This window comes from Enhydra lutris, unplaced genomic scaffold (genome assembly GCF_002288905.1).
Source record: "Enhydra lutris kenyoni isolate GAN:26980312 unplaced genomic scaffold, ASM228890v2 scaffoldscaffold22, whole genome shotgun sequence".
NCBI classification, from domain to species: Eukaryota; Metazoa; Chordata; class Mammalia; order Carnivora; family Mustelidae; genus Enhydra; species Enhydra lutris.
The window spans coordinates 5,992,835-6,011,418 of NW_019154106.1; the positions used below are offsets into that span (position 1 = coordinate 5,992,835).

General features: G+C 51.4%; 1 protein-coding gene across 4 annotated transcripts in view; it reads right to left on the reverse strand.

Moving 5' to 3' along the window:
- LOC111149678 (dipeptidyl peptidase 3) overlaps positions 1-18,584 on the reverse strand; it is a 30,267-nt gene that overhangs the window by 1,642 nt on the left and 10,041 nt on the right. For all 4 annotated transcript variants that reach the window (XR_002640771.1, XM_022506896.1, XM_022506897.1 and 1 more), the window contains 12 exons: positions 18,279-18,372; positions 15,240-15,370; positions 14,997-15,127; positions 14,863-14,921; positions 11,579-11,773; positions 11,285-11,397; positions 10,913-11,005; positions 9,532-9,594; positions 9,304-9,428; positions 9,068-9,188; positions 7,763-7,942; positions 1,874-2,036 (listed from right to left, as the gene is read on the reverse strand). Coding sequence is in view for 3 of the 4 variants with exons in the window: in XM_022506896.1 (XP_022362604.1) it covers positions 1,874-2,036; positions 7,763-7,942; positions 9,068-9,188; positions 9,304-9,428; positions 9,532-9,594; positions 10,913-11,005; positions 11,285-11,397; positions 11,579-11,773; positions 14,863-14,921; positions 14,997-15,127; positions 15,240-15,370; positions 18,279-18,372 (1,468 nt within the window). In the remaining variant the exon portion in view is untranslated. The remainder of the gene's footprint in view (positions 1-1,873; positions 2,037-7,762; positions 7,943-9,067; positions 9,189-9,303; positions 9,429-9,531; positions 9,595-10,912; positions 11,006-11,284; positions 11,398-11,578; positions 11,774-14,862; positions 14,922-14,996; positions 15,128-15,239; positions 15,371-18,278; positions 18,373-18,584) is intronic.

The window sequence follows — 18,584 nt, forward strand, 5'->3', positions numbered from 1 at the left end:
CACACAGGGCCGGGACAATCAAAGCGATGATGTTTTAATGAGCACTTACTATGTGCCCAGCATGATTTGTCCATTTCCTCATGAGCAGCTCGTGTGTGCCAGGCCCTATGCTAGCTACTTGCTGGGGATGTGCTGTTCCTGCTAATGTGGAAGCAAAGCAGACGGGAAAACAGCAGAGTGATGGTGCATCAAGGGATTGCTTTAGGAGGAGGGGTCAGGGACAGCCTCTCCCAGGAGGTGTCATTTAACAGAGACCAAAATGACAGGAAGGACAAACCAAAGACTGGGGGAGGACTGTGCCCAGCGGAGGAGACAGTGAGTGCAAAGGCTATGGGAGCGGGACAAGCTCAGAGGGTTAGAAAATGGAAAGACATGAACCTGGAGGCCAGTGAGCCAGGAAGAGGGGTCCCTGAGGCCTGCCAGGGGTTAGGACCAAATCCCCCGGGACCTCTGGAGTGTAGCACGAAGAGTCAGAAATCAGCCTCGCAAATGTGTTTTCCTTGCCAGTAGGAGGTAACTATTTCATTTAACCTTCACAACTGCCCGTGACTGTGGGAGCGAGACGCAGTCTTTTTTTTTTAAGGTTTTTTTTTTTTTGACAGACAGAGATCACAAGTAGGCAGAAAGGCAGGCAGAGAGAGAGGGGGAAGCAGGTTCCCCCCTGAGCGGCTCAATCCCAGGACCCTGGGACCATGACCTGAGCTGAAGGCAGAGGCTTCAACCCACTGAGTCACCCAGGCGCCCCGAGAGAAGCATTCTTAATCTAACTCTAGGTTCCTCCAGTAAAGAGCCATAAGCCTCGAGCGATTTTTGTCTCTGGGCCTCAGTTTTCTTAACTGTAAAATGTAAACTGTAACTATCTCATTGGGTTATGGTGAGGATTTGTTTTATTTTAACTTTATTTTTGTAAGTGAGCTTTATGTCAATGTAGGGCTTGAGGGGCACCTGGGTAGCTCAGTGGGTTAAGCCTCTGCCTTCAGCTCAGCTCATGGTCTCAGGGTTCTAGGATCGAGTCCCACATCAGGATCTCTGCTCAGCAGGGAGCCTGCTTCCCCCTCTCTCTGCCTGCCTCTCTGCCTTCTTGTGATCTCTGTCAAAAAAAAAAAAGTAGGGCTCGAACTCACTACCCCAAGATCAAGAGTTGCATGCTCTACCGACTGAGCCAGCCAGGTGCTCCCATGGCAAGGATTTAGAGAGTGAAGCCACGGAGAGCAGCAAAAGCGTGAAGGACCTCATCCAGGTCAGCTGCAGCCTCGGCACCCAGCACACAGGCTTTACGGACAAAGACAAGGTCCCAGCACAGCTCTAACGCTACCTGTACCACCTTGGCTGAGGTGCCTCAGTGACAGGCATCAGGAAAGACAGGTCAGGAGAGAGGAAAGTGAATGCAGCAGGGGGCCTCTAAGACAACAGGTCTAAGTGCAGCCTGGCCAGGGTCAAGGCTTTGGAAACAGAGTCATCACTTGAGAAGGGGGCACATGGGGCTGCTCATCTCTCTCTTGGGCTCTGCAGAGTCACACTGTCCCCTGAGTTCCACCAGCCTGCTGGGTTCCACCTCCTGCCTGTCCCTCACCTCGACTCCACACACCTACAGGCCTCATCCTCCAGGACTATGCCTGGCCTCCCCATACGCCTGGGGTCTGTCTCTTTTACTTGGCCTGCAAACCTCTGGTTGCTGTCTTATAAACAGCACGGCCCTGTGTTGCGGGGGCTGGTGGTAACAGATGCTAAGGTTTGGGCCCTAGGTTTGGGCATGGGGAGCCTTGGGCAGGGAGGGAGAGAGGCAGGAGTCACCCCAGGTAGCCTTTCCTGAGCCCAGGGATGGGTTCCAAGCCTCCTTTGCCCATCAAAGGGAGCTCGGGGGTCCTATTACCTTCAAGGCGAGTGTTGGGCTGAACGATGAGCTTTCGAGATTCCTTCCGGAGCAGGACGGTGTCCCTGAGGGTGAGGAAGCACTCAGGGGGCTCGTCAGTGACTGCCGCATACCCCTCATACAGGGCCCGGCCTCCGGCCACATCTCCTGTGGACTTCAACACCTGTGGGAAGGCAGAAGGAATTAGTGCCTACGATGGGCAACCCTCCCCGCATCCAGGGGGCTTTGCCAGGGGCCCCAGCCGCTTGGGTCTACCTTGGACAGTATCTGCTCTCTCACCATATGATTGTGCTTATTATGGGAGAAATACCTGGTAAGGGCCTAGGAAAGTGAAGCTAGTGTTTCTCATTTGAATTTCTCATTTGAACTGGAGACAGAGAAAGCATTACCATCATGCTTTTAAAAAAAAAAAAATTTCACACGTACAAAATATGTAGTATATATATAGTAGGTTATAATATGTAGGTTGCAAAGAATACTTAGGTTATTAAAAAAAAAAAAAAGACACCCATATAGCTAGCACCAGCTTAAGAATCAGTTCCCTCCTTTTTGTAAATTAAAAAAATCTTTTAAAATTTTTATTTAATTTATTTAATTTTTATTTTTCTTAATTAAGTAGGCTCCATGCCCAATGTGGGGCTTGAACTCACAACCTTGACATCAAGAGTTGCAAGCTTGGGACGCCTGGGTGGCTCAGTCGGTTGAGTCTCTGCCTTCGGCTCAGGTCATGATCCCTGAGGCCCAAGATCGAGTTGCACTTGCAAACACCCCACAGGCGAACCCCTTCCCAGGACAGGGGCCGCTTCTGCTGTGGGCCATTCAGTTGTGCCACGGACACCCCAGGCGCCTCCTGACGGACGGAAGGGACAGATGCGGGTTTCTCCAAGAGAAGCCATGGTCTGCAGGTCAGGTGGACGCTCCACCTTAGACAAGCCCACGCGCCCACGTCGCTCTCCCGAGGTGTTGCACAAGCTGATGCTCCCAGAAGCAGCGGCTGGCGGTCCTCGCTGCTCTGGATGCCAGGCTGGTGCTGGCACTTTCCGTGTTTGCCAAGCTGGTGGGAATAAGGCTCATGCGGTTTCAGCTGTGCTTTCCTGATCGTTCAAGAGGTTGAACATCTTCCCAGAAGTTGACGCTTTTTTCATTTTCCTTTTTGGGTCATGAGTTTTGTTTTACTTTTCTGTACGGTTGTCTTTTCTTCCTCACCTTTTTTTTTTTTTTAAAGATCTTTATATATTTAAATACTAACCTTTTGTTCACACATTATGTGGTAAATATCCTATCCTCGTTTAAGACTTGTCTTCTCACATTCTTTATAGTAACTTTTGATGAATAAAAGCTACTGTCGTTTGTATTTTTAATTTTATTTCTGCATTTATTTACTTTTAAAAGGCTTTATTTTTAAGTCATCTCTACACCCAACGTGGGGCTCGAACTTACAACCCTGAGATCAAGAGCCACATGCTCCACGGACTGAGCCAGCCAGGTGCCCCCCAAAAAGCTATTTTTTATGTAGTTAAAAGAGTCTGATCTTTTCTTTGATGGCTAGTGTTTCTTGTGCTTTGAGAAATTTTCCTTCACTCTGAGGTCCTAAAGATACTCTTCTCTGTTAAAAACTTTGTCTTTTCTATGTAAACTGTTAAGCTCCTAGGATTATCTTTGTGTATGGTAGAAGGTAGAAATCCAGTCTGTCTCTCCATTAGGCTAACGGGTTGTCTGAGCACAACTTGCTGAACGGTCCCTCCCTTCTCTACTGGTCTGCAATGTCCCTTCCATCATATACCCAAGTCACTGCTGCTTCTTGGCTCTGTTCCACTGGTCAATTTGTCTATTCCTGCCCCAGGGCCACACCGAATTTAATTATCTTAGGATAAATTTTGGTATCTGGTAGAATGAGTCTCCCAACCTATTTTGTTTCAGGAGTGTCTTGGCTCTTACTGGTGATCCTTTATGCTTCTGTCTAAATTTTACATTAGCTTGTCAAGTTCCAGAAAAGTCCTCTTGGGACTTCGTTTCTTTTTCTTTTTTTTTTTTTTTTTTCAGTTTTTTTTTTTTTTTTTTTTTTTTTTTTAAGATTTTATTTATTTATTTGAGAGAGAGAGCAGAGTGAGTGAGAGAGTGCATTTGAGCAGGGGTAGGGGCAAAGGGAGAGGGAGAAGCAGCGGTGTTCAGTAGGGCTCGATCCCAGGACCCTGGGATCTTGACCTGAGCTGAAGGCAGATGCTTAACCAACTGAGCCACCCAGACGTTCCCGCTTTAGGACTTTATTCAACCTTGTGAAACTCGCTGATTTCATTGATTTGTTTGTATATTCTTTTGACTCGCTTAGCCAGATAATCTGCAACGTTGAGTTTTAATTCTTCCTTTCTAATGCCTAAACTTCACGATTCGGTCTTGTTTCCTTCCAAAAGCTAAGCCCTTCAGCAAGCTGTTGATCAGAAGTGGAACTAGGGAACATTTTGGTATCTTTTTCTGATTTTAATTAATTAATTAATTTTTTAAAAGATTTTATTTATTGATTTGACAGACAGAGATCACAAGTAGGCAGAGAGGCAGGCAGAGAAAGGGGGAAGCAGGCTCCCCCTTGAGCAGAGAGCCAGATGCGGGGCTTGATCCCAGGACCCTGAGAGCATGACCCAAGCCAAAAGCAGAGGCTTTAACCCACTGAGCCACCCAGGTGCCCCTGTCTTTTTCTGATTTTAAAGGGAATATTCTAGTGTTTGGACAGATGACAGTTACTGTATTTTCATTTTCTGAGACATTCTTTATCCGTTAAGAAAATTCTTACTGGGGCACCTGGGTGGCTCAAGTCAGTTGAGCCTCTGATTTTTGGTTTTCACTCAGGTCATGATCTCGGGGTCACAGAATTGAGCTCCAAGGCTCTGTACTCAGTGGGGATTCTGTTTTCCCTCTCCCACTTTACTTTTTTTTTTTTTTAAGATTTGTTTATTTCATTTTATTTTTAATTTGTATTTATTTAATGCCTCCTCCCACCTTCTCGCTCTCCTTTCCTCTTGAGGGGAATCCGTTTACACACCCTAGACTTTTCTACACTGGCCCCCACAACCCTTCACCTCTCTTAAATTTTTTAACTTGGTCTCTGTGCTACATGCCATATACTTTCTTTTATCTTTAGCTGGATTTCAAACCTGTCTAACCTATTTTTAGTTTCAGTGGTGTTACAGTTTATTTCTGGGAGTTCCATTTGGTTCTCTTCCAAATATCTGACATTTTGTGGGTCTGATCCTTACTTGGGCTGCTTGGCAGGTGGCGAAGTAGGGCTCCCTCCAGCTAAGCTTCCCGGCTCCCTCCAGCTAAGCCTCCCGGCTCAGACCCAGGGTTACAAGGATTCTCCAGATGGTTGCGGGGGGATCCTCCAGGGGGACAGTTAAAGAGAACATCTTGTCTTCCTGTCTTCCCAAGAGGACGGAGAACACAAAAAGTAGTGGAGACACACTCATGAAGCCAATAGATCGGATCCCACCAGCTTAAACCGGAGAGCTGGTAACCTCGATGCCAACAGGAGGCAGGACAGAGAGTTTGTATATGCCCCTCGGCTAGCTTCTCCTGTTGTTAACACTGTACAAAACTGGTGCATCACTGTCAACTAAACTCTAGGCTTTTTTAGGTTCCATTAGTTGTCCCATTAATGACCTTTTTCTATTCCAGATCTAAGACCCATATTGCATTTTGTGTCTGTTGATTTTGTTTAAGATTTTATTTATTTATTTGAGAGAGAGAGAGAGAGAGAGCAAGCAGGGGGAGGAGCAAAGGGAAAGGGAGAGGGAGAGAATCCCCAGCCAACTCCATGCTCAGTGCAGAGCCCAGTGTGGGGCTCGAGCCCAGGACCATGAGTTCACAACTTGAGCTGAAATCAAGAGTTGGATACTTAACCGGCTGAGTCACCCAGGTGCCCCTGCAGCTACTGATTTTTTTTTTTTTTTTAAGATTTTATTTATCTGAGAGAGAGCAGAGCCAAAGAGAGAGCACATGAGTTGGGGAGAGAGGCAAAGAGAGATGGAGAAGCAGACTACCTGCTGAGCAGGGAGCCCGATACAGGACCCAATCCCAGGACCCTGGGATCATGACCTAAGCCAAAGACAGACGCTTAACCGACTGAGGTACCAGGTGCCTGATTTTCTTTTATTAAAGATTTTATGTATTTATTTGACAGAGAGAGAGAGAGAGAGCACGAGCAAGCACAAGCAGGGGGAGCGGGAGAGGGAGAAGCAGGCTCCCCGACAAGCAGGGACCCCAATGCGGGAATCGATCCCAGGACCCTGCATCATGACCTGAGCCAAAGATAGATGCTTAACCAACTGAGCCACCCAGGCACCCCTAATTTTTAATTTCTAATTTTCTTTTACTTTAAAGGCCAAACACATATCTTTCATTTAAAAATGCCTTAAATCTGGGGCGCCTGGGTGGCTCAGTGGGTTAAGGCCTCTACCCTCGGCTTAGGTCATGATCCCAAGGTCCTGGGATCGAACCCCAAGTCGGGCTCTCTGCTTAGCCGGAAGCTTCCCTCACCCCCTGCCTGCTCTCTGCCTACTTGTGATCTCTGTCTGTCAAATAAATAAATAAAATCTTTAAAAAAAAATGCCTTAAATCCTTTCTGGAAACAGGTGGGAGTATAATCATGGAACTCTTTGCTGAATTGAAGACTAGGCCTTCTAACAGTTGAAAAAGCCAGCAGGGGGTGCCTGATTGGCTCAGTCATTAAGCGTCTGCCTTTGGCTCAGGTCATGATTCCAGGATCATGGGCTCAAGCCCCACATTGTGCTCCCTGCTCAGTGGGAAGCCTGCTTCTCCCTCTCCCATTCCCCCTGCTTGTGTTCTCGTTCTTGCTGTGTCTCTCTCTGTCAAATAAATAAATAAAATCTTTAAAAAAAAAAAAAAGAAAAGACCGGCAGGACCCAGTTCCAACAGAAGGTCCCGCACAGTAGAGTGGGCCTTGAGTGGTTCTCAAACTTTGCTGAATGTCAGACTCACTTGGTAGGCAGCTAAACATGCAGATTCCTGGGTCCTACTCACAATTTCTGAATCAGGTCTGGCGTGGTCCCAGGAATCTGCATTTGTAGGCTGCTTCTGGGTGATGTGGATGCTGCTAGCCCACGGACCATACCTAATGTCATACTGGCTTGGATCCAGAACATTCTATTTGCTCAGTATGTTGTATCATTTGCTTCCTGCCAGGTGAGGCGGGGGATGTATCCCATTTAACAGATGACATAAGTGGGGCCCCGCAAGGCAGAGTATGTTTCCCTAATTACATGGCTGGTTAATACTGACATCAGAACCCCAAAAGGTTTCTACGTGGGAGGGAAGCCAGGGCCATGAGACCACTGTCCTTCACCTACTAAGTTCCAGGCCTCCTTCTGTCCCTCAACCCACGAAGCTCATTCTAGTCCCCATTCCAGACTTTGAGCTTTCTGTTTCTTCTGCTCATCCTGGTCCCCATTCCAGGCTTTGAGCTTTCTGTTTCTTCTGCTCTCAGACCTTCTCATAGGCTGGTTCCTGCCTGGCACTCAAATTGCAGCTTAAATGCCATCTCCTCCAAGAAGCCTTCCCTGACCACCCAGGCTGAGGAGGCTCTGCATTCTTTTCCCTCCAATTTCACTTGTTATCGTATCACCAAGTTTTATTGTCTTTACAGCTCTTGTCATGATTTGAAATCATCTCATTCATTTATTGTTTATACATTCACTACAACATAAGAAACTGCTCACGGCTTATGCTCAGTGCCCCACACAATAACACTCTTTATACACACTTGTCCAATGAATGAATGAATGAATGAATGAATGAGCTGATGATCAGAAGGCTACGAGGCAGTGCTAGAGGGTGGGGAGACAGGGTGAGGCTGAAGGGCAAAAGGGCTCCGCTTACCTGAAGTTTCCTCAGGAACCGCTCCAGGGCGGGCTTGCCCACAGGCCGGATCTTGTCGCGGTCCAGGCGGACCCGGGCATCTGGACGCCCATCAGCCCCTGTGGTGGGAGTGACAGTAACGAGTCCCTCGCCAGCCTCCAGCAGGACTCTCAGGATCACAAACCGGGCCTGCATGTGGGCCTGCCAGAAGCAAGAAGAAAGGAGTCATTTACATGCTGATAAGGCATATCAAAAGTCTGCTCCAAAGCCTCATATACAGTATGTGCTCATTAATTGTCAGTTATTCTTACCACTTCTTCTCCCTCACCCTGTGGGTCTTTTACTGCTCTATTCCTCTCCCCTTAAATATTTCCTCCCCTCTCTGCTCATGAGGGAAGGCAGGCTGCCCTGGAAAACAGGAAAGCCATTTCCAGGCAGGTCCCAGAGCCCTGTGCTCCCCCTTGCCAACCACCGTGCCCTTCGCTGCTCCAGAACGCCCCCAGATGATACCAGATACCCACAGGGGTCCCCCACAGTCCAGGTCACCAAACACTCTCTCTTCTACAATCTTGTTTGCACTCAACAGTGGGACCAAACGGGCATCATGAACCCCAGTTTACAGATGATAAACCATAGCCCCAGAGAGGTAAAGTGACTTGCTCAGGGTCACACAGCTGTTAAGGGAGATCAAGGATTCAGACCTAAGTTTCCTGACTCTAAAACATGTGTTCTTTTGATGACACAAGACTGACGTAAGACTGATGACATAAGTTTATCAAAGCATACTTGTGTAACTTTGAAGAACATTCCTATTGTTAACCCTATTTCCCATCTCGTAAGTGAGCAGTCTCGCCTAACCGCTCTGGAGGCAGACTACTTGGATTTGAATCCTGGCTCTGCTACTTACCAGCAAGTTACTTAATGTCTCTGTGACTCAATTTCCTTATCTCTAAAATGAGAGTAATAATAGTACCTATGTCCTAGGGCTGACATGGGGAACAAAGAGTTAATTCAGGTAACATGCTTAGAACTGTGAATGGCACAGAGGAAGTTTGTCGCAATCCAGGTATGAGCGGTCGTGGTAAAATCAGCTGGTCTGGTTTTGCCCTCAGAGGTGGGCAGGGAGATTATTACTCCCATTGCACAGACAGGGACACTGAGGCTCACAACGGTGTGACTTACCCCCATAAGGAGTGGAGTCTGGGATTAAACCCAGTTCATGTGTCTCTTTGGTAGATATGGTTGTCCCATCCCCATACCTAGAATCCTGACCTCAGACCCCACTGCAGGCCTCCCCCCAACCCCCAGCTCCCTGCTGGCCCCCACCTGTCTCCAGCTGGAGGTCTCTGGGGTATAGAACTCCAGAGCAAGCAGCCCAGCCCGAACCATGTTGAGCCAGTTCACGTAGATCACGTCTTCTGCATCAGCCCCCTTGAAGCCGAAGATCCTGGCGGAGGGACAGGGAGGAGGCAGGAGCAGTCAGAGGCTGCCTGGGTGCTGACCCCCACCAGTACACCTTCTGTCCACAAGGGAGGCCCACCCCCCAAGCCTGTTGACCATACTCCAGCACTTGGGGGTTGAGGCAAAGGTAGAGGCCCACACTTTCAGCCCGGCATTCTTCGTAGCTAGAGGCGATGGTGCTGAACTTGCTGTCCCAGGTCTCCCCGCTCCGGTACCAGCTCTGAATCTGGGAGGGGAGGCCCAGGAAGTAGGCTTAGGAACAGCTGCCATCCCAGCCAAGCCCAGCCCCCCAGCACGACGGGGTCTCTGCCGAGGCCGCCTGCCCTCACCTGCTCTCCCGTCTCTGGATTGATCACGGTCTCCTGGTCAAAGTTAAATGCTCCTTTCTCGTCCTGCAGAAGCGTCAGGACACGGGGCAAGTGAGGGAAACAGGTCTCTGCCCCAGCCCAGCACCTCAGCCTGGGGATTCCAGCGCCATCCATGTGCTGCCACCTCCAAACCAGAGTCCTGTGACCCTGGCTGCCCTCCCACCCTCAAGCCACATGAAAACCCAGAGCCGGGATCTCCGGACCCCAGATATGTGCCAGTGGATGGGCTAGAAAGCTTGGGGGCTGCTCCCCTACGCGCTTCCCACGTCCTCTCCCCATGCGGGCAGAGGCCACAGTCTGCGACTCTCTACCTCCAATAAGCATCGGCCTCACTATCCACTCCATGTGCCAAGTGTCTTACGCACCACCCACTTATTCCTCACACCCCGCCCCCCGGAAGGTTCTATTACCCCACTTCACAGAGGAGGAAAACGAGGCTCAGAGACTATGAGCCCCAGCGTGGAATCGAGCACATAACCTCCACGCACACTCTCTTGACAGTAAACCCACTTCCGAAGGGCCTACTGTGTCGGCAACCCTAGGGCTTTGCTTTTATTCCTCATGATGGCCCATACGGTAGGAGCCAGGGTCCCTGTTTTGCAGATGGGCCAACTGAGCCTCAGTAAGGAGGACTGACTTGCGGAAGAACACAGAGTGGCCACATTTGTCCCCACTTCCCTGGACAAGGCTCAGGGCCAAGCTGCCGCCCCCATTAGCTGTTCTCTGAATGGTCCTGACCTCCAGCCCCTCCGGACTCAGTGACGAGCCCCACCTCACAGGGAGCAGACCCAAACAGAACCCCCCTCTCTCCGATGCCCGGGCCGCGCCTGCCTCTGGTCATCCTGTCTGGCACAAAGGCTGCCTGTCGTCTTTGTATCCCCTGAGTGGGGGCATCACAGGGGCTCCAGCCACTCTAATTGGCTGGCAGGAAGGGGCTGCTCTCGCGAGAAGTGACTCACTCCTTGTTAATATCTGGAAAGGTATGGGTTCCAGGGAATAGTAGTCCCAAGACAGACCATGCTGCAGCCTCAGGACTGGGAGCGTGCAGAGACTGCCCGCACAGCCTCCCTGTCCCTGCGGCTTTCTGAGTCACACCTCCAGGGCAGGCTTCCTCGGCCTGAGCCAAGCCACCCCTCCTGTGCAGGGGACCTCAGCTGGACTGTCCTGCAGGCCCCATGCCCTTGGGGCTCCTGGGACATCTTGGGGGAGGATGAGATAGGAACTTCCCTCCTTTAGGGGCCATTTCCCCCACCTAATCCGAAGCCAGTGAGGGCAAAGATGGTGCGGCTTCACCCTGGGTGGGGTTGATCATGGAGGAGGGGAGCTGTGGGCACGTTCTCACCTGCACAAAGAGCTTGCCGCTGCCATGGCCCAGCAGCTCGTGCAGTCCCACCTGCACGTCAAAGGAGGGCCCCTTCCAGCGGATGTACAGGTCCTGCCAAGATAAGCGGAGGCCCATGCTGTCTGCCGCCCCACCAAGCCACACGGCCTGCTGCCGCCCCTGCTGCCGAGCTGACGGCCAGTGGCTTCCTTCCCACCAGGCTCCACCAGCCCCCACCCCCGCTTCGCCCATCGCCTCTTTGCAACAACCTGGAGGAAGGGACCACCTCCACCGTTTGACAGGTGAGCAAACAAGCCAAGTCACAGGGCCCCGTCTTCCTGTGTCGGCCGTTAGTCCAGGCCCACCCCCAACCCTTTGGCTGCCGGTGCCCACCTTGTCCTCCTCCTCCAAGAAGGTCAGCTTCTCCCGCTGTGTGGCGTAGGCCACGGCCAGCACGTTCCCCAGCGACACATTCTTGAAGCCGTCCGTCTGCCTCAGGTCATCATCTGCAGAAGGTGGGGAGGGAACCAGGGAGAAGAGGCAAAAATCAAGGGCCACGGATAAGGAGTCTAGACAAGAGGACCAGGCTGGGATGGAGAACTGAGGGGGGCATGTGGCCAGGCCAACTGTGTGCGGAAGGGGAGGGGCGACTCTCAGGGGACATGGCTGCGGCTTGAGGAAGCTCACAGTTGGGGATGTTGATGCCAGCAGGGATGCCAGAGCCAGAGAAGGTGAGAACGTCCAGGGAGGTGAAGTCAGGGGTGAGGAACTTATCCTTCTCGAAGGCCGGAGGCCAGGGCAGCTCCTTCAGCAGCTGTTCTGCACTTGCCACCAGGCACTCGAACTTGGCACTCATGGCCTTATTCACCATGGCCACAAAGCCTGTAGGGAGGGAGGTGGGCTGTGGGCTGGCAGGGTTTGGGAGGGGTCCCGTACCCCACTCTACCCCGCGACCCCTCCAGCCATCATGCATGTTTCAAATGTCCGCTGTCTGCGGTACCCTTTGCGGGCCGGTGGGGAGATCAGGGACCCAGGCCTGGCCCTGCCTTCATGGAGGTCACTGGAGGGGGTGGGATGTAGAAGGAAGGCTTCACTGGATAACCTCTGCCATGGATCTTAAAGGAGAGGGCAGGGAGCCCATAGAGGGTGGTGGGTAAAGAGCAGATTCCCAGTGGAAGGGACTCCTTGAACAAAAAACATGTCCTTCTTTTGGGGGCAACTGAACTCTCCTGCAAGGCTTCAGTATTTGGCTTACGAGGGGGGTGACTGAGGCTGTGCACAGGAGGCCTGGGATTGATCTTTTTAGGTTTCATGTGGTTAGAGAGCCTAGCTTCCATTTCTGTTTCCAAAGCTGCACTCCATAAAATGCAGTTTCCATGAGAGCCTTCCTAAAGAAAGAGCTTCCTGGTCAAATAAGTTTGGATAATTCTGTATGCTCTATCTCTAAATTCTTAGAGATTCCTAATGTACGTTTGCATATTAGAGATACTGAAGAGTCCTCCAGGCAATACCCTTTGCCTCTGAACCCTTCTTGGTGTAATTCCTGGGACCTACAGGAACTATACTGCAGAAAGGCCCGGCCTAGACTACTGCATGGTCAGGCTCCTGCACAGAATCGATTAACTTGGCCAAGGGGTTAGACCTGGCAAAGCCTCCCTGTGTGGAGCCACTGTGTCAGGTGGAATTGACATACCAGGTCAGGAAGACAGGATGATTAAAATAGCAAAGAAGAGGGGGCGCCTGGGTGGCTCAGTGGGTTAAACGTCTACCTTCAGCTCAGGTCATGATTCTAGGGTGTTGGGATCAAGCCCCACATCGGGTTCCTGGCTTAGCAAGGAGTCTGCTTCTCCCTCTCTCACTGCCCCCTCCCCCGCCCACCTGCCTATGCTCTCTCTAATAAATAAAATCTTTAAAAAAAGAAAAATAGGGGCGCCTGGGTGGCTCAGTGGGTTAAGCCTCTGTTTTCGGCTCAGGTCATGATCTCAGGGTCCTGGGATCAAGCCCCACATCCGGCTCTCTGCTTAGCAGGGAGCCTGCTTCTTCTCTCTCTGCCTGCCTCTTTGCCTACTTGTGATCTCTCTGTCTCCGTCAAATTAAAAAAAAAAAATTACAAAAAATAAAAAAAATTTAAAAATAAAAAAATAAAAAATGAAAAGAACAGGGTGGAGGGAGTCCGGCTGGCTCAGTCGATAAAGCACGTGACCCTTGATCTCAGGGTCACAAGTTCAAGCTCCATACTGGGCGTGGAGCCTACTTAAAAAAAAAAAAAAAAAAAGTAAGTAAAAGGAACATGGTAGGTCTATATGTACGGATATGAAAAGATATCTAAACTATTTGGTGAAAAAAGCGGGTGGCAGTACAATCCATAGCACATATTTGCATCTCTTGGGTAAGTTGAGTGTCACGTGTGAGCTTAAACAAAGCTCTGGAAAGACCCGTACTCAACTGTGTGAACTGTGCTGACCTCTGGAGAGGAGGGGCACAGGGGGCCGATTTCACATTTCATCCTACATACTTCTATATCATTCCAATTACTTACAACAAGCATGGATTTTTAAATCACACACACGAACACACAAACACACATTTTAAAGCATTATTAGCTCTATCTAAAAACAAAAAACAGGGGTGCCTGGGTGGCTCAGTTGGCTGAGTGGCCAACTCCTGGTTTCAGCTCAGGTCATATCTCAGGGTCCTGGGATCGAGCCCTACATGGGGCTCTAGGCTCGGCCAGGGAGTCTGCTTGTGGATTCTCTCTCTCCCTCTGCCCCTCCCCCCTCACACTCTGTCTAAAATAAATAAATAAATAGGGGGGAAAAACCTGACAAGGTACACTCCCAATTCTAACCTTAAGGTGGGAACAATCACGGATGATTTTTTTAGTATATTTTCCAAAATTTGTGACCGTGAATATGGATGACTTTTCCTTTTTTTTTTAAGATTTTATTTTTAAGTAATCTCTACACCCAATGTGGGGCTCGAACTCACAACCCTGAGATCAAGAGTCACACACTCTACTGAGCCAGCCAGGCGCCCCTGGACTACTTTTCTAATAACCACAGTGAGTTAGGTAAAGAGGGGAGCCTCTGAGATCAAGGCTGCTCAGGAGGTTCTGGGGTCTTGGCCATCGGAGAGGCCTGGACAATCAGGACCCAGGCAGAGAAGATGCAGGTGTGCACACCTGTCCTCCCTTCTGGTCCCTGAACCACCTGCGCCCTGGGCCTGCATCTCTGGGCTTAGATCTAAGCTCCTCACTGGCTGCTGGGGCTGTCCTCTCTCCTCCCAAATCAATCTCTCTGGCTTCTAGAAACTGGACGCTCTAGACTCTATCCCCAGAGGCTGGGGAGGATAAGGCTTTGTACAGAAATCTAAATCCTCAGGCTGGATGCCCTGCCTCCCACAAGTGGGTCCAGTTGGGGTATGGATATAGGCATGGGGCAGGGCCAAGGCAGCCTCCTACCTGCCCTGAGATGACAGCAGCCAAGTCAAGTTCACTGTCATAATGGCAATTACGCTCCCATTCACCCACGACCTTTTACGTGCCTGGAATTCTGCTGAGCAATGTCTCTTCCCACGACACCCAGAAGGGAGTGACCGATGCTCAGATATGGGGTTTACCTAGTTGGGGAGGTCTCACAGTGGGTGAGCGGCAAAGTTGGACTTGGAATGGCCGTAGCCTATGCCCAGATCAGACAGCAGAGGCAGCACAGCAAACTGACTTAGAGCCAAGGTGCCTCGCTCAGCCACTCACCAACTATACCTCGGTAGCCACTTCTATAAAGCGAGAATAACAACTGTCACGGGAGGACAGTGTTCAGATGAGCTCCTGGAGCTAAGTGCCCAGTGTCTAATAAATCATCAACACTGGTTCTGGTTATTTGTATTATTATTGCCAAGGGTGGAGGGGAGAACCCTCAGGGGACACTGAGGATAAGCGTTTGCAAGCTGACCCCCCTCCTCCCAGAAGTTACCTTCAAACTCTCCACGGGAACCAAAGGGGTCTCGGTAGCTCTCGATGAACCCGATGTAACTGCAGGAGTAAAGGGCAGAGATGGAAGAGGGGCAGGCAGGAGGGGGGCAGATGGGGTGAAGGCTGGTGCCTCACCTCTCCACAATGGGGCCTTTGTCCTGGATCCAGAAGCGGGAACCCCTCTTATGGGCCTCGATGGAGCCCTGGGTGAAACTCTCTATGTACTGGGCCAGCATCTGTTCCTGCCGGCTGTTGGCTGCATACGCCTGGAGGTGAGCAGGGGTCAGTCAGCCTCAGGCCACCCACCTGTCCCAACACCTGTCTTTGCTGTCCAGAGAGATCTGGAGCTTGCGACCCTCAGCCCCCAGCCAGCCCTACCTTGGCCTTCTCCAGGTGCTCCACCACCTTCTGGAGGATAGGGGCATAGTCCCCCCGAGTCACCTGGAAATGGCTCCCCCGGAATTCGTAGCTCTTCAGCTTGGAAGTCATTTCAGAATGCAGAGCAGGCTCTGAGGGAAGAAGGATCGCTTAGGGAAAAGGCTAAGACACCCCAGCAAGTTTCTCACCATGACACCCTTACTCTAAGATCTTCAATGACTCCCCACTGCCTACAGAAATAGTATAAACTTTCACTAAAAAAATATATATGTGTGTGTGTGTGTGTGTGTGTGTGTATTAACTATGTATATACTTAACTCATTTAAGCCTCACATCTACTCTGGGGGGTTATCTCCATTTTACAGATGGGGAAACTAAGGCACGGAGAGGTAAAGTAAGTTTCCAAAGGTTGCCAAGAGCAGGATTCAAACCTAGGGTGGCAAATGTATTTAGAAAGACAGTCAACCCGAAATGTAAGGAGCCTTATAAGGAGAAGAGAAGGTGAACAGGAAGTAGGAGACGGGATGAGAAGATGCTGGAGAGAGGGCAGGAGGGGGACGGGACCTGAGCCAAGGAAAGCAGGCCGCCTCTTGAAGCTAAGAGCCAAGGAGACAGACTGCCCTCTGGAGGCTCCAGGAAGAACTGGAGTCTTGCTTCTAACTGTGGACCCCCCAGAACAGTAACAGAATAAATTTACGTTGTTTCGTGCCACTACATTTGTGGTGATTTCTTGCATTTTGCTTGTTGTCCCTGACCAGTAGCATACACTTCTAGGTTATGTTGTAAAAAAGAAAAGATAAGCACGCGTCTCCCACCTCCCAAGGTGACATCCCCCACCAGGATGCGGGGGCTCTTTGCCCTCCTCTGGAGGCTGGGCAGGCTTGTGACTCTAGCAGAAGTGACACCAGGGACTGCCGAAGGGGGTCCAGCTTCCGCCTGGCTCTCTCTGCATGCTCCCTTGGGGAGGCCAGCCAACAAGAGCCACGTCAGGAAGCCACGTGGGCCGTCCTGGCCCATAGCCCCTGCGGAGGTCCCAGCTGACGGCCGGCATCTTCCGCCAGGCGTGTGATGAGTGCACCTGCGGGGGATTCCAGCCTCTGGCTGCTGAAGGCACCCTGGCCTCCGAGTCTCCCAGGCTGAGGCCCCGGTCGTTGTCACCAGGCACAAGCTGTTCTGATCGTGCCCCATCCTGATTCCTGACCCACAGAGTCTGTGAGGTTGAAGAGGTGGGTTTATGTCCCTAAATCTGGGGGGCAGCTGCACACCGCAGGAGGTAACACAACTGGTACTCAGGCACCAGAGCCTCCCTTTCGCACCCTGTCTTGCACACAGCAGAGCATACGGAAGTATGGGCTCGGCTTACATTCCAGCACGATCGATACCTAGTCCCATGGACCGGCGTCCTTTTCCTGAGTCAAACCCAACAATGTGCCAATCGCTAAACTTTCTCTCCGCCATGCTCTGGGGCGCACACTGTTCCCCCCACCAAAGGTTTGGGTGCCATCTTCATCTAGTCCCACACCAAAGATCTGAGTTTCTGCCAAGTGTTAGCCACTGGGGGGACCGTGGTCAGTGAAACACACCATTCCTCCTCCTGAGAAGCCCGCGTCAACAGTGACAACAAAATGCCCACACAGTTGCTGGGTATGATGATGGAAAGGGGAAGAAAGTCATGGAAAGACTGGGCAGAGTCCTGGAGTAGCTAGTGAGAAGGTGTTTATCACGTGTAGATGGAAGGCAGGACTTCGAGGTGGGCAAGGGGACAGACTGTGCAAAGTTCTGGACAGCAGATGTGACAACAAACAGGGGGGTTTTCAGGGGATTGTAAACCGCTAAGCATGGCTGGGGCTCAAAGTCTAAGTGGGAGGCGGGCAGGGATATGGGGCTGGGGGCTGGGAAGGGGAAAAGGGAGGGCCCACTCGCAAAGGTCCTCGTAGGGGCCTGGCTATTTCTGTCCACACTACATGCATTTCCCTCTCACCTGGTAACAGACCCCAATTTTCCTCTAAGAATCCCCCACCCCACACCTCCAATTCAGGTGTGTGGGAAGGGCTGACCTCACTGTCACCTGGCTCCCAGGTCAGCTTGGGATCAGGGTCCAGACAATGAGAGATCTATCTGTCCCTTGACCACAGGGACCACAGATAAATATGGGACCCACAATAGAGAAACTAGAGCCACTCCCAGACCTTACTGAAGAAACTTCTGGGAGAAAAGGGCCCTCTTTCTGCTGGAGTGGCCAGGCTGGTGACCAGGCCCCGTGTGGGAGGAACACGCGATAGATAAAGTGAGAGAGAGGAGGCCGGAGGCAGAGAGAGAAATCTCTCGGAATATGGTCCGAGCAGCTGGGTTCAGCTGTGCTTGAAGCCATTCCGCTCTGGGCTTCTTAATGTCCCAAACCTATTAAGTCTCCTTCTGGTTTAGGCAAACGTGTGCTAGATATCTCACTTGTGAAGAATTCTGAAAAGACAGAGCCCTTGGAGGTGGATTTGGGCTTTACCCTGAGGGTACTCAGAGACATTTAGGAAGCAGACTCTAGTACGTTCACCATCTCCCCTTTCCACGTTCTCCCGAACCTCCAAGACCCCTAAGGTGGCCTCTTTCACTAAGCCTGCACGGATGTGCAGTTTGGATTTCTTGTCTAGCCTGTCATGGGGCAGGTGGCCCAGCCTCTGTTCCCACTGTTCTCGTGGATCGTTATTATCTTTTGTGCCACTGCCTGAAGTATGGGGACCGTCAAAGCTTGTGGTGGTAACATCCGCCAAGTGCCATGGAACCCTTCTCCCTGTCCTCATGTCTCCCCCCTTATCTTTATTGTCGCAGCTGGCCCTGGGGCTAGTGTCCCCCTCACAGGCAGCACTAGACGCAGAGCACAGCAGTGACCACAGCGGCAGGAAGTGCACCGTCAACGTCTTTGGTGACTATCGTGCCTGTCACTCCCGGCAGGACCCACTAAGCCCTGCCCTGAGTCCGGCGCCATCCCCACCCCGGGGCGGAGGTGCTGAGGAGGGAGCGGAAGGGCCGTGTGGAGCAGCTCACCCGCGCCAAGCACCGAAGCCAGCCGCACCTCGTAGCACGGCTTCCCGTCCTCAAGGACGCCCTTGAAGAGTCGCGTGTTGTAGGCACTGAGGTTCTAGAAGAAAGACCAGGGCAGGGGTTGGGGGAAGAAGAGTAAGTCCAGAGGGGTCTATAAGGCGGGAGGAGGGAAAGGGAAGAGGAGGTCCGGAGGCTGCCTGAGTCTGCAGCGAGGGGAGCAAGCGGGTGGGCAGCCCAGGCCGGGCTCTCGGAGACGCTCTGCTCTATGTGCTGAGCGCCAACATTTACTAAGCGCTGACCCAGGGCGAG